Source organism: Daphnia pulex, chromosome 3 (genome assembly GCF_021134715.1).
Source record: "Daphnia pulex isolate KAP4 chromosome 3, ASM2113471v1".
NCBI lineage: Eukaryota > Metazoa > Arthropoda > Branchiopoda > Diplostraca > Daphniidae > Daphnia > Daphnia pulex.
Window position 1 is genome coordinate 10,877,638 of NC_060019.1, and position 13,652 is coordinate 10,891,289.

A 13,652-nucleotide genomic window follows, 5' to 3' on the forward strand; every position below is an offset into this window, starting at 1 on the left:
CTTGACTAGTTCTAACCAGTGCAATCGTTAGGAAATTGGAACTGCTTACTCATCCAGGCAAGATTCAGGAGTATGTTGCATCATCATTCTGTTGCCCAAAAATGAGACGTTGGAAAATAGTTCCCACGCATGCACTATAAATAATCTCACCAACGAAACCATCAAAGATGGGCCCAAAATTGTTTTATTATCAAAGACAACGTAATTCAATTTGTACACATCTGTTGGGAATAGAAAAGAAAAATAGATAGTATTTCCGACATTTTTAAAAACGATTTCAGTCGGTTTTGAGGATCAGAAATCACTGTGGATTCAAATGGCTGATAAACCTAAGTCGGAGTCGTAATGGTGGCTTCAAGTTCCTTATAACTTGCTCTACTTCAGTCTTCACTTGATCGCCAGTGAACATGTACTTGATGTGGTAGAGTAGATCACAAATAGGGTCAATCATCCTGATTTCAGCCACATTCTTGTCCACTTGTTCGAGCAGCTCGTAGAGTTCAACCGTCAAATCAAAAACGCATTTGGGCTTGTCGACACTGAACCGCTGTAAAGTTGGACCGATCAAATGGCAAAGCCAAAGATACTGTTCCTCAGTACGAATAAGTGGATGCAAGCGATCTTTGACAAACTGTGGAAGGCCACCCATTTGACCTATATTTGCGTGGGTGAAGAATGCATGGGAAACGGCGAGCAAAAGGACAAAAGGAGCATCAAGTCCTTGGCCAACGACTGTCGAGAAATGGAAGAGATGCAATGGTGAACAGGGGTACGTATATGTGGAAAGCTGTGGACCGCTTAACAGTTCGACGATTCGGTCATACAAGACCGACCAATACGACTCCGGCAAGTATGTCAGAAGAAGGCCAACAGCATTCACCCAAGATTCTAATGGTGTTGCTTCCGAAACTGGCAAAAGATTGTATCCTTGTAAGACGACATCCATCAATGCATTGGCTACGATTGCAGGTGAAGCAGGAAGTGCCAAGAGCTCAACAGCTGTAACATAAAGGGCATGGCAGCTAGCATTCGGGAATTCATTAAAACGCCAGTCCATTGCCGGAAAGGGAAACGGAGAACGTCCTGCAGTAGTGTCAACAAGGCGCCCAACTAACTTGACATAATAATCCAATTCTGGCAGCCAATTCAAATCATCAGCTTGACGAGTGCTATAGTTTAAGTACGACTCGGATAAAGCCCACCCAGGAGGTCTGACATCTTTAAGAGAGCCCATGATGGAGGAAACCAGTTTTCGTTTTAGTAGTGGCCTGTCTCGCAGTTTACGCTCATAGTAATGCAACGTTGTGTAAAGGTAAGTGACTGGTCGATCGTGAAATTTGTACAAGCAGCCTAGGTGTTCTAGGATGGTTTCGAGCGATTTGGTTACTGGTGGAATCTCAGTGAAACGATGAATAGTGATGTCGAAAACGGGAAGGAAACGGAGGCAAACGTTACCAAAGTAAGTAGGGAGAGATTGGTAAGAGCCACCCTGGCCAATGCTTTCAAGCACCGATTCGGGAGGTCCAAAGCGTTCTGGAAACTTTCGCTGGAAAGCTAAATGCTTTTCGTGCCAATTGTTTTGACGCCAGTGCTCGGACGAATTATCTTTGACGAAATCTTGAACACGCGAACGGAACTGCGGTGTTTTTAGAAGCAGCAATTGAATGATGAAACAGCAAACTTGGGCTTCGTTACCTTCCAGGGGACGCCTAGTAATGAACAGCTCGTTAATTAAGAAAACTAGATTCACTATGCATTATAAATACTCACAAGGCCAGACAGAGAACGAGTCGCTCAATAGTCACGACGTTATATTGCCACACCATTTCGTTAAGCACGTCAATGCACTTGTTAACGTGTTGACCTTTGCCAGAATTGGCAAATTCATAAACCAAGAAGTCGCAGAATGTACGCAGGTGGCTGCCCAAACCTCTGGCGCCTATGCGTTCGATGCACTTGTAAGCTACGGGATTGATACGTTCCGTTTCAAGAAGTTGCTTCCACAACAAGCAAAGGAAAAATGGCGGATTGTTTGATTGTGGGGCAAAGTGAGCCGGCCAATCGTCTGGATTCATGGTCAATACTTTTCGGTGCTCTTCTTCGATATTTTGCTTCAACTGCTGCTTTGATTCCTTGACTGGTTGATTCGCTGCCTGTCCGAAGAACTCGGCTAGGGGTGGAGGAAAGCAGTCGCGTGTGTTACTGGACCAGCTATGAGGCGTCTGTTGCTGTATTAAAGTTAGCAGATCCTTGTACCAGCTGCTATGTTGCGTTTCACATCCAGCGACGCTGATTACTCGAGCAAGCGTTAGGATGAGCGCTCTGTTGAGTTCTTCCGAATCGCTTGAGAAGAGTGGTTTAATATCGGCAGCTGATCGCGAATAACTGTTAAAATAATGGATAATTAAACCAGAAATTAAGTTGTTGCTTTTGAAGGGTTCCAAATTATTACCAAGGTTGCATTTCTGCTGCACCAAGTAATCCTATAAGCCTCAAGGCCGCATTTTCAACACATAGTGTCAGCTGTGTTTGATGCTGTTGTGGCACTGCGCACGAATGCAACAGAGTTAACAGCTGTATGCGATATTGTGGTTGCATGTGGTGAACACGAAAAGTGAACATTTCCACCAGGGTATGGAAGATACCCCACGCTTGTGATTTCGAAACGCTAGTCATCACTTGCGTGATGAAGCCCTTGATACCTAACGACTCTATCTCAGTGTAGACCAATAGGCGGCTGTACGTTTCAACGAGGGCCGGAGCTAAAGGAACGTTCATTTTTGTTTGTGCGCATTTGATAACGTGCGTCACAATACTGAACAAAGAAAATGATAAGAAATTAATAAAGAAAACCTTAAAACTGTAAAGCATGTGAAGTGATTACCTATGAATGAGCGACATTTTAGCATGCACAGTCAGTGCGTCTAAAAAGGCCAGCGGAATGGGTGAAATGGGTCCTGTATTTGGCATACCACCAGCGCTTCCTCCTGCGTTCCCAGAACCTTTTTGGCTTAGGTTTCCGTGCAACGATTCCATTAGCGAACCCATAGGGCGAGCCAAACAGTCTAACGTCGTGGAGAATGCATTGCAAAGCAGAGCTACCCTGTAGTCCCCAGAAGGAGCACTGCTTGGGGGATTAAGAGCATTATGCTGTAGAAATTCTTGGTGATTTTTAAGTGCCTGAGGAAAATGTCTCTGAAGCAGAGTCGTAAAAGCTCGAGAATCCGTTTTCCCTCCAGTTGGGGCCGCAGGAGAAGGATTGGTGCCGGTAGCTCCGGCAGTCGACGCGGCCGCAGCAGCTGCAGCAATTTCTTTCTGGGCGTTTTGTTGTTCTGTCTGGGCTTTCTTGACAATATGTATCCATATACATGCAACGGCCATTTGATGTACGCAGATAGGTCGAGTGTAGTCCGGAACAGGCAAAGGTTCACGCTCAGGATAGAGTAGATCGTACAGCCGCAAAAGAGGCAAGAATTCGGCCAGAGGATTCTTCTGGATGCTGCCAGATATGTACTGGAGAAGAACCCACATTAATTGATCGCGCCCTTTGCGTAGTTTTCGTTCTGCCAATTTCTCGTGCAATAACGTGACTAGATGGGAAAATGAGGCGAACTGGAAAAGAACAAAGTAAATGATTTGGCTGGATAAGTGGTGCCAGAGCCAATGAGAAACGCCCAACTCGTCGGCGGCATCTGAATCCTGTTCAGGGGCGATTTCTGCACGTTCCATAGCTTGCACCAGTAGTTCTACAAGTTGTTCTTCCAATACTGCATGTCTCTGCTTGTGTTGCTTTTGTAAGCCCAGCATTCCACAAAGTACTTCACGGGAGTAGGGCTGCTCCAAAACGTACCGGATCAAGCGGGTCTGTGGCTCCGTATACTCTTTTTCATAGGGTAAATTCCCTTTCAAAGCAAGTTTGAGTGTACCCTGTTCCAGTTTCCAACTGTGGTGGACACCATGGGCAGAGGGGTCAACCACAGGGAACATCAAAGGTCTGCCAATAGGAGAGAGCATTTGCACCAAAGGGCGAAAGCTATCCACAACTTCTGATAATAGACCAGCCAATTTCCAATGAGGCCAGTCTTTGTTTTCTGGATACATTTTTCTTATTTCATTCACGATGAAATAGGCTGGCAATAGACAGACTTGGCGGTCTAGAATGTGTTTCAAAGTATGCTCCAATGCTGTTACATTTGGATATTCTGATGTTGAAAATCGGCTTGGCAAGAGTTGTGCCTTTTCCAGGCATGTTTTCATTATTTCTCGTACTCCTTTGTAATCCACATGACACACAATTTTCCTGATGAGTGAGAAGCTTCCCTGCCATAAAAGTGGATTTGCAGGAGTAAGCTTCTCATTGCCCAAAAGTGAGTCACATACTTTCCTATTGAAATAAAGGAATAAAAAGTGATACAGAAGGACATTACAATACATGAAATTGAATCTTTTACCGGGATGTTGCAATATTTGTGTTTACTACACTTTCCAGAAGTTTAAATAATATTTTTGAGTGTGAATCACTACTGACCCCAGAAATGACAGCAATAAACTGAGGCAAAATAGCATCTTGTGATTCAGCCTGAGAGTCATTCATCATCGCTATCAAATCTTTTTCCAAGGCACTATATTTAACTCCCTCATCCTTGCGTTGGATCAGGAAATCATTAAAAGCTTCTTCAATGGCATCAACTTTCTGTAATTTGACTCAAGCATTAGTATATTAGTTTTATTTTTCATTTGAAAAGATTATCATACCAATGCTTCCGAAACCAACGCTTGTACTTTACTTCCGTCCAATGCCATTTTTAGGCCGACTTTAAAAAGTAAAGTCACGCTTTACTGATATCAGTTGAAGATTTGATTCACAGGATAAACTTAATTGCAGCCAGACCTTTTAAAACATAAAGAAGTCAACAATGGGAGAAGATCAGAATACCGGTCGTGAATCTTTCAAGAAAAATATCGAAGTGCCAAACGTTGATGCGAACGCCATCTATCAATAATATCTAAACATTTGGAAATATTCAAACTCGCCGCTAATAAATGGGGAAAAATCTCGAACATCGAAGAACTGGAAACGATGCAAAAAAAAACAGCAATTAGGAAAAGAGAACAAGGGGACAAGAGTTCAATCAATTTGATAATAATCTCTCGTCATGGTCCCTTGTTTCTGTTTCATTCTTTCAGCTCCTGACCAGCAGACAAGAGTGTCGTGAGCTACTTCAATCCCCATTATTTAGCTATATGACTACTATGATTCATAAAATATTTTGATCTGAATTTAGACAATGATTTGATGAATTGCAAAATGGCAAAACCTTAGCACCCGGAAGGACGAAATCTAAAAATGTCTTATTTTCAAACATGAATTTTTAACTAAATAATAGAAAGAACACACGGAAACAACGATTTCCTTACAAGAAGAGTCCTTTTTGTAGCTAAAAACGAGTTTGACAGAGCGCTAAAGGCGTTTCAACCTGACGACAACCGATTGATAGAATGTGACTGAGTTGCTTTAAAGGAAGACTAGTATTAAAGGATAGTAGCCAAGCCCAGTAAGCTTTACACATTCGTTACAGTTACAGTATTTCTTATGTAATTCTTCTTTTCATTTGTCCATAATTACTGATCCTGTGGATGAACTTAAAAATGCATTCAGCAGCTGTATCAATGGTAATCTGATTACAACAATTTTCTTCTCGTCAAGTGTGGATTTTTCGATTCTTTCCTTATTAGAATCGTTTAAGCTTTGTTCTGCTTCTCGTCGCACTTACCTTGATTGTTCTGGTGAGCAGCAGCCCATCAGGTGTTCAAGGAGGTAAATAAATTCTTTCCTAAAGCCAGTAAGTAAATTTACCATTTAATTTATTAAATTATAGTTCGACAAGAAATCTCACAACAAACTGACCGGCCACAGTGTGTCTGTAGTAGACAATGGGCCCCAGTTTGCGGAACAGATGGGAAAACCTACGAAAACGAAGGATGTTTGAGAGTTCAAACTACGAAATGCGGAACTGAGCAATCGTTGGTTAGTGAGGCTTATGAAGGTGAATGTCAACAATCAAATTTAGCTGCGATTGGTGAACAACTTTGTACCTGCATCTTCGTGTGTTCCATCTGTGTGAATCTCTTTGTAAATTTTCGGAAAATTTGAATCTAGAAAAATGTGTAGGCTAATTAAATTGATACTAGATTTCTTTACGACATTCTCTACCTAATTTATTTGTTGCCGTTTCTTTCCATTGCAAACCATTGTCTTGCGCTGTTTTTTTTCCGAGAATTCTGTTACAATTTAATTCGCGGTACTCATAAATAATTTATTACGACAGCTTACACTTGCTCGTTAAGTGAAAGAACTTTTCGTGAAAGCTCAAACTCTGGACACGAACAAAGACGACTTGATATCCTAAAACCTGTTTAACAGGTTAAGTTAACTAATTAATTAGTATTTCCCAAACTATACTCTTCAGCGCCAGCATTTCACTTAGATTTATTTAACAACATTTATTTCACAACTAAAATATTCTTCTGCTGTTCTAGGACAACTTCGTTTTACCTGCCTGTGTGTAGTAGATTAATGTACACTACGATACTTTGTAGCGTGCTTTTTGGCGTTGTTATTGTGGTGACTATGTACGTTGGAAAGTTGCGTTGACCAAAACAAGTTGCACGAAATAAAACCTGCATGGAGAACCGTTTAGTTTGTTCGTCGTCAAATTCCTCCTTGCGAGTTGCGTGAGAGTATGCACTAGCAATCTCAAATCTAAACAGAAAACCGGTTTACATGTTTGTAGCCGCTAGCACTGGGCGTTTCAAATACTTTTACGACACTGGTTAAAGCTACATATACCAAATTCGCTTGGATAGTAACAAATCAGTTTCTTACAGTTTTGTCCAACATTCACATCATATACTCTGTAAAAAGGAATCCGAAAATAAACGGTCACCAAATTGAAATGGTATTATTCTTTAACACGCAATATGTACCTCCCCCAAAAGTGGCAATGTAATTGTGTACATACTTAATTATTTTTGTACGAAATTTCCGTCATAGAACCGATTCAGCGCAGCTCTTCTTCTCATCTCACTTGTTACTTTGATTTTGATTAGCTCTGGCGTCCAAGGAAGTATGAAATTACGCTCACATATTAATTTTTGTATAGATAAATAACTGTTATGTCATGTTATTTCTCAGTTCCACAAGACCAGGATCCTAGCTGCAACTGCAAGAAAAATTACGCCCCAGTATGTGGAACAGACGGGAAAACTTACTCTAACGAATGCGTATTGAGTGTCGAGACTAAAGGTATATGTGGAAAGACTAAGTCGTCCATCACAAAGGCTTATGACGGTGCATGCAAAGAAGCGAGCCCATAAAATGGCGGAGACAAATTATTTTCATTAAATAGTAACTCCAAAATTATAGTGATCCCCTCTTATTCATTATTGATTTCAAATACGAACAATGTTTTAGTACGTTTTCGTCACGCTATTTTATTATGATGACCAGTGGGCTTTTATATACTTGTGCTATTTGCTGTGCAATCCCACTCATTGTATACAGGCTTTTAAATACATCTAAAATTATATTGATTAATTTACATGACTGAGATGAGATTTTACTTCACATTCCATACCATATGTCTAACCTACGCATACCAAGAGCAAGAAAATCGAACGCTTTAGTTTAAATGCGAGGGTGATATCCGTTGAATGATGGGTGCATATTTAAGCGATCCTAGATACGTAGTTTCATTCATTTTTGAATCCACTAAATCTTTACAAAATGGCCGCGTAATATGTAGCCTACTGCGTAGTAGAATATAACTCGGTATGCAACCCGCGGGAACAAAGGATTTTGACAGAGGAAAATAGAGCAGGTTACAATGTTAAAAACATCATTGTTTTATGATTCAACAAAAGAATATACTTCCGCTTCATTCTTTCCATCAGTTTGTAGGTAATATGACGTATTCGTCGCGCCATTGAAATCAATAATGTTCTAAACATTAAGGCCTATTGGTTGTCTTTTTTCTCCGAAACGGAACTGAAAAACGGGGGTTATTATTTAAAAAAAAAACGTATGTTGTAACTAAAATGTGGAAATTGTTCCCTTGGATTTTCCCAACATGGAGATATTTAGAAATAATCCCCTTTGGCGCTGGGCGTTTGCAGTCTACAAAATCCTGATGAATCGAGGCACTACAGACGTATAACATAAACAGCAGTACTATATAAAGGTGTCCGTCGATAGACAACATTTTCAGATTTAAAACTTCCTTCGCTCTCCATCGACTCAAACATTTTTCTCTTGAAATGCTTCAGTTCTACTCAAAGGTAAATTATATTATTATTTTTGTAATTATCGGAGTTTGTGCAGACTCTTAAGATAACCAAGATTTTCATTCTTCCAACAATCTAGAATTTCTCATGCTCGTCTCTGTTCCTCATATTTTTCGCCTTAAGCATCGTGATAAGCTACGGACCCGGCGCTTGCGGAGGTGTGCATTTGCTAAAAGTAATACATCATATTTTTGAACTAATAACATTTGCGACTATTTAATTCATGTAGCGGGGATCGGCCGAAAAGCAATCTGTGTCTGCACGTTGCAGTACGAGCCAGTTTGCGCCACAGACGGGAAAACTTACGGCAACCTATGTGCTCTGGAGTGCGACAAAAAGAGCAAAGCTTACGATGGCGAATGTAAATCAACGAAGACAGTCAAGAGAGCGGCGGCTGAGTGTGGATGTCAATTCAAATTCGCCCCCGTTTGCGGAACAGACGGCAAAACCTACGACAACGAGAACTGCATGGAAGTTGAAGTCACTCAATGTGGAACTGTCATCGATTCACCCATCAGGAAGGCTCACGACGGCGAATGTAAAACAACACCCATCAAAGTATCCGAAACACAATGTGGGTGCCCGGACAACTTTGCTCCAGTTTGCGGGACTGACGGAAAGACTTACCCCAATGCGGTATGCATGATCAACACACTCACCAAATGTGGGACCATCAAAACAACTGTAACTATCGCTCGCAACAGCGCGTGTAAGTAATACAGAGAAACCAGGTGACCTTATTGTTGAATCACGTTACCTAGAAAAGCTATGGAAGAATTGAAATTTTTAATAATAGTACGAGTATTATTATCAGTACCCGATCGAAAAATGACCAGCATACTATTTATTTTATTTTTTTAAAACGCCAATAAAAATGTTATCGATCACCGATCTATCTGTTTGCTGCTTTCTTTTCTCGTTCGTGAATTACGATTTAGAATTTGCATATCTAGCGGTCACCTTGGAATGACCACGGAAAGGAAAAGACAAGTCTAGATGTATTTTTATACTTTTTGCTATATAAGAGAAAATGCGCAAAATATTTGCAATGCAAATGAAACAAGATCCGCATTGATATAAAAATGGGATTTTCCCCACTTCAACGTGACGTGCCAAGTTATTTGCCTCGACGCGTTTTTCGATTTGTCTAGAGTCGTTGACCATCATGATTTATCTAAACAACACCATCAGAAACAAAAGACAAAATTCTTTAAGCTGCGCCAGCTAGCGCACTTAGTTGTTTGAGTAGCACTCGATATTTTAACACGACGCATTAGGACGAGTGCAGAATGATGCAACAATATTATTAGTGACGAAATGTCGAGAAGCTGGTGGAAATTCAATTTTCAAGACCTTCATTCAAAGTCGTTACAACCTAATCAAGTAATCTCTTTTTAGCGCAAAAGGAAATTAGAAACCATAACTTAAGTATTACCTTGCGCACACACGTTGAAGGTGATAAGCATCAGAGAGAATTTCGCAATGGTTTAAGAACATATTTCGGGTTGAAAATCTGTTTCAATGCAATGATGGTCAACACACGTAGCAATAAGGAAGTCTAAAGCTCCGAAAAATATCCTAACGACCTTGCACAATTCCATTGAATTTAATTTCTTTCTAAAAGTTACAAAGAACGACGTAAAAGGCGCGGATGGTAGCCCAAAGCGACGTCCTCCCAAATGTGATTGTGATTTATATCAGCTTAAAAACAAGCCCCGAGCGCGACTCATCCTTTAGGCTAGATATAAAAATAAAGGATGGATAAATAAGAAAGTTTATGTCGGGAAATATTTTCTCAAATTAAAATCCAAAATCCCCTTATAACTCTGAAGAACAAGGAGATGATTAACGTTATTTCTGACATTAATTAATCAAACAAAGAATACAAAATAAAAACTGCAAGGAAATTTGTCTTTCACGATGACTCGACTGGCAAGTCAGACGAACAGAAATGTGCCTACGTGATATCCAATGTGAGAATCACGCTATTAAAGCACATAGACACTCGCCGAAATGAATGCTAAATCATTCTTCACCTGACGGCCCTCAAAGCGGAAAGCTTGAGGATGTTGTAAAGGTGTTTAAAAATTCGCATCGCGAACGATTCGAACATTATTTCGAAGGTCACCTTCAATGCTTTATTTGCTTTCGATTGCAACTGTGTTTGTGTGAACGCCAAATTAATTTTTCTAAGCCTCGTATTCGCATTTCGCAGTGCTCCGGCTTGCAAAAGATACAAAATGATTAAATATTTAATTTGCGAATGAATCCGGTGAATCAAATCGGTACAATATTTCGATTTTCAAAACGCCACACCTAGTTTTCTCTGCAATGTGTCAAAGGTCCTTTAAAGTCAATGTCAATGAAAAAGCTAATGTAAACTTGTCTGAGACCGGTCGGCTGGAAGATGTTTTTTTTGTTAATAGTTTAAAGCTATATTCAGCAAATGCCACATCGCCTTTTCCGGTTTTCATCGAGTTCTACCTTTTTCTTTGTCATGAGATTTACGTATATGGTGGTTATCGCTGTGTCAAAGTGCCTAACAGAGTCCAAACTCCTTTTTAAGATTTTTGCCCTTGGAGTTTTATTCGCCTTCATTCACTACGACAACATCCCGACACAAAGAACTCGAGGAAGTAGAATCTCCCGAGCCGCATATGTGCTGCAACACGTCGTATTGTTGTAAGATTGATGACCGGTACAATTAAAGCAAAGCAGAAAAATGTGGCGACAAGGAAAAATACAATAAATTAACTGTTTTCGAAAATTCTGAAACCCAAATTCGAAGAAAGTTAGAAGATAAAATCAAAGAAATTGTCGTGAAACCTGCCGAGATGTTTTCCCCATTGTGAACGAATGGTACACCGCCTGGTTGACAATAGGCGGCGGTGCTGGAATGGTAAATTAGGCCAATCATTATAGGTTTAGGCGTTTAGCCAACATTTGCTAAAAGTGTGACTATCCGCTATCTCTATTGTGTGAACAATATATTATAGTATCTTTGCAAATTAGTCGACTTATACTGCCCTATTTCCAAACAACACCTGAAGTTGTTTTACGTGAAAGTGTAAAATGTCGAGTTAGCAAGTCACTTTACCGAGAACAATTTCGTCGAAGAAGAGGAGAAACAATGTGAACAAAAAATTGTCAACTCAAAATAGGACAATAACGCGGGTGTCAACGTGTGAGGTAAATTGACAATAAGCGTGACCGGAAAAACCCGTGGTTGCGAAATGGCGTTGAGAGAACCACCACTTAATTGTTTTTGGCGCGCCCCTCATCGACTCACGCACAAGTGTGACGTCAAACAATGAATGTTGATGACGTCAAGTGAATAAAAAAAAAATTGTGGCTGACGGAGGCAATTTTCCTGAGGCGAACGAAACCGGGGAAAAATAATGACGTCAGCGTTGTGCATCGAATTTCTTTAACCGTCATGCTGGAAGGTTCCTCGAACAGGATTTGTTGGATAAAACTAGCAGGTTTCTCTTGGGAAAAAAAATAAATTCTAGTTGCACTTTGCTGGAAGTGTTTAAAGTTCAAATATTTTTTTATTTGAGGTTTGTGAACCAACAACAGACAAAGTTGTAAGGTACAAAACTGGGTCTGACCTGCAGTCGTTCTGCAACACTAAAATTTAATGAACTCTTACTTACTGAGTAAACAAAAACTTCGCCTAAATGAACCCTTACTGAGTTATAGTGAGTAAACAAAAACCGCAAGAGAACCTACTCCAGTTAACCGCATCTAGCTCAGGAATAATCGTACTCCGTAGGCTACTATGTCACGATTTAACACCAACAAACAGTCAAAAAATAAAGAATAGGAATACATTTTTCCTACCTTCAGGCCTGGGAAATATACGGACAGCGGGACAGGCATCCACAAGTGCTCTCCATCCATCCGCAGAATAATTGAATAGGATATTAAAGGGCGGCCTCGTGAATACACCCACACTCACATGGGCATACACGAGGCCGTTTAAAGAAAAGGGAAGAAGAGACCCGTAACATGGCCAACATCGATAGTTTCTCAATCCAGAATCCAAACGGGATGCTGTTAAACTAATTAAAAAAATAAGAAATGGGTTACGAAAAAATATCTGCAGAAACAACAAGCAAGGAATAGTTTAAAATGAGACAGTGAGTAAAACTTGATTGTTAATAAACAGACGGTTTACATGTAATACACTGCATTTTTGCAAGTCCTGCATTACATTGCACAATTAAAGTATCTAGCAGGTCACACACCACTCGAATAAAAGTAAGGTGTAATGAAAATCATTACCTAAGCGATGATGCTGAGATTGCTGCTGATGACAGGTCTATGGTTACATCATATCTTGTTGATGGCTGTCTCTGGCCTCAAATATGCACTAAGGAAAAGGTTACATAGTGAACAAACAAACTGCCATGCATCGACAGAGGGGCTTAAATGATAAATGCTGGTCAGGACGAACTAACATTTAAAAAAATTTGGAAAAGGTTTAATTCTTCGAAATTCAGTTTCTATAGTCATTCTATAGGTATTCTTAGTTTTATTTACCTGGTAATCAGCCGTGTGTACGAAGTGATTCTGTAAAGAGAGTAGGCCTAAGAGATGTGACCACAGAGTGGACACGACCACGTTTATTTCGAAACTAAACAAAACAAAAGCAGCAGACGACGCTAACTTCCTAATTAGCCATTTATTTCTTAAAATATCGATATAAATTATTTAAAAAATCCACAAATATAAAAAACACCCACTCAAAATACGATAAAAGTGGTTTTCCCACCCGCACTCGACATCCGCTAAAGGGATCGGAATTATTTTAGAATGATCTAATAACCCTACCACAGACAAGAAAAAAATTCAATATTTACACGAAACCCGCAGATAAATGACTGCCAAGAAGGAATAATTTCCTTCTTATCTTACAAACATATACAAACATAATACATACAAATACCAGGATATAATACCACCATGAACTTAAAAGGTTATATCCTTCAACTGTCGTTCGGGAAAATTCCGCTTGTAATAGCATTTCTTGCGTCCGTGTAAAATAATTCTTATCTTTACATACAAATACCAGGATATTATACTACTATCAACGTAAAAGGCTATATCCTTCAAATGTCGTTCGGGAAATAAGCTCAGCTTGTTGTGGCATTTTTTGAGACCGTATAAATTATCGGTCAAAAAAGCCTGAAATTTAAAAATTTGCGATCACGCATGAATTAACCCCAAGCGTTAAAGATATTTCGTCATCCTGTAACATCTTATACCCATCATGGACTTGTGCAAAAAAGCTCCAATAGAACTAG

At 39.9% G+C, this 13,652-nt stretch overlaps 2 protein-coding genes and 1 long non-coding RNA gene across 4 annotated transcripts; 2 read left to right on the plus strand and 1 right to left on the minus strand.

Moving 5' to 3' along the window:
* Nucleotides 1–166: 166 nt before the first annotated feature.
* LOC124191162 (mediator of RNA polymerase II transcription subunit 23-like) lies at nucleotides 167–12,985 on the minus strand. 2 transcript variants are annotated; one of them, XM_046584197.1, is made up of 9 exons: nucleotides 12,889–12,985; nucleotides 12,631–12,718; nucleotides 12,187–12,407; nucleotides 4,756–4,891; nucleotides 4,452–4,693; nucleotides 2,885–4,384; nucleotides 2,453–2,815; nucleotides 1,771–2,385; nucleotides 167–1,709 (listed from the first exon to the last, which is right to left on the minus strand). In XM_046584197.1, the coding sequence occupies exons 4-9, from the start codon at nucleotides 4,801–4,803 to the stop codon at nucleotides 302–304; spliced, it is 4,176 nt and encodes a 1,391-aa protein (XP_046440153.1). In that variant the 5' UTR covers nucleotides 4,804–4,891; nucleotides 12,187–12,407; nucleotides 12,631–12,718; nucleotides 12,889–12,985; the 3' UTR covers nucleotides 167–301. The 2 variants fall into 2 exon arrangements, with proteins under 2 accessions (XP_046440153.1, XP_046440152.1); XM_046584196.1 differs by lacking the exons at nucleotides 12,187–12,407; nucleotides 12,631–12,718; nucleotides 12,889–12,985 and adding an exon at nucleotides 5,775–5,835.
* LOC124191214 lies at nucleotides 5,376–5,961 on the plus strand. The gene is made up of 3 exons (XR_006873333.1): nucleotides 5,376–5,673; nucleotides 5,737–5,818; nucleotides 5,880–5,961. It is a non-coding gene; the product is annotated as an uncharacterized LOC124191214 (long non-coding RNA).
* On the plus strand, nucleotides 6,801–9,234 carry LOC124190328 (ovoinhibitor-like). The gene is made up of 7 exons (XM_046582953.1): nucleotides 6,801–6,959; nucleotides 7,055–7,127; nucleotides 7,196–7,374; nucleotides 7,475–7,509; nucleotides 8,241–8,337; nucleotides 8,423–8,501; nucleotides 8,573–9,234. Exons 1-7 carry the CDS (start codon nucleotides 6,957–6,959, stop codon nucleotides 9,058–9,060), a joined length of 954 nt encoding a protein of 317 aa, XP_046438909.1. The 5' UTR covers nucleotides 6,801–6,956; the 3' UTR covers nucleotides 9,061–9,234.
* Nucleotides 12,986–13,652: the final 667 nt, after the last annotated feature.

Coding starts and splice junctions, on each gene's coding strand:
- LOC124191162 (XM_046584197.1), bottom strand. CDS start 4,803: ATGGCATTGGACGGAAGTAAAGTACAAGCGTTGGTTTCGGAAGCATTG. Junction 2,816..2,884: donor AAAATGTCGCTCATTCATAG/GTAATCACTTCA, acceptor TTCTTTGTTCAG/TATTGTGACGCACGTTATCA. Junction 2,386..2,452: donor GCAGCAGAAATGCAACCTTG/GTAATAATTTGG, acceptor TTATTTTAACAG/TTATTCGCGATCAGCTGCCG.
- LOC124190328 (XM_046582953.1), top strand. Junction 7,128..7,195: donor TAGCTCTGGCGTCCAAGGAA/GTATGAAATTAC, acceptor GTTATTTCTCAG/TTCCACAAGACCAGGATCCT. Junction 7,375..7,474: donor CATGCAAAGAAGCGAGCCCA/TAAAATGGCGGA, acceptor ACAATGTTTTAG/TACGTTTTCGTCACGCTATT.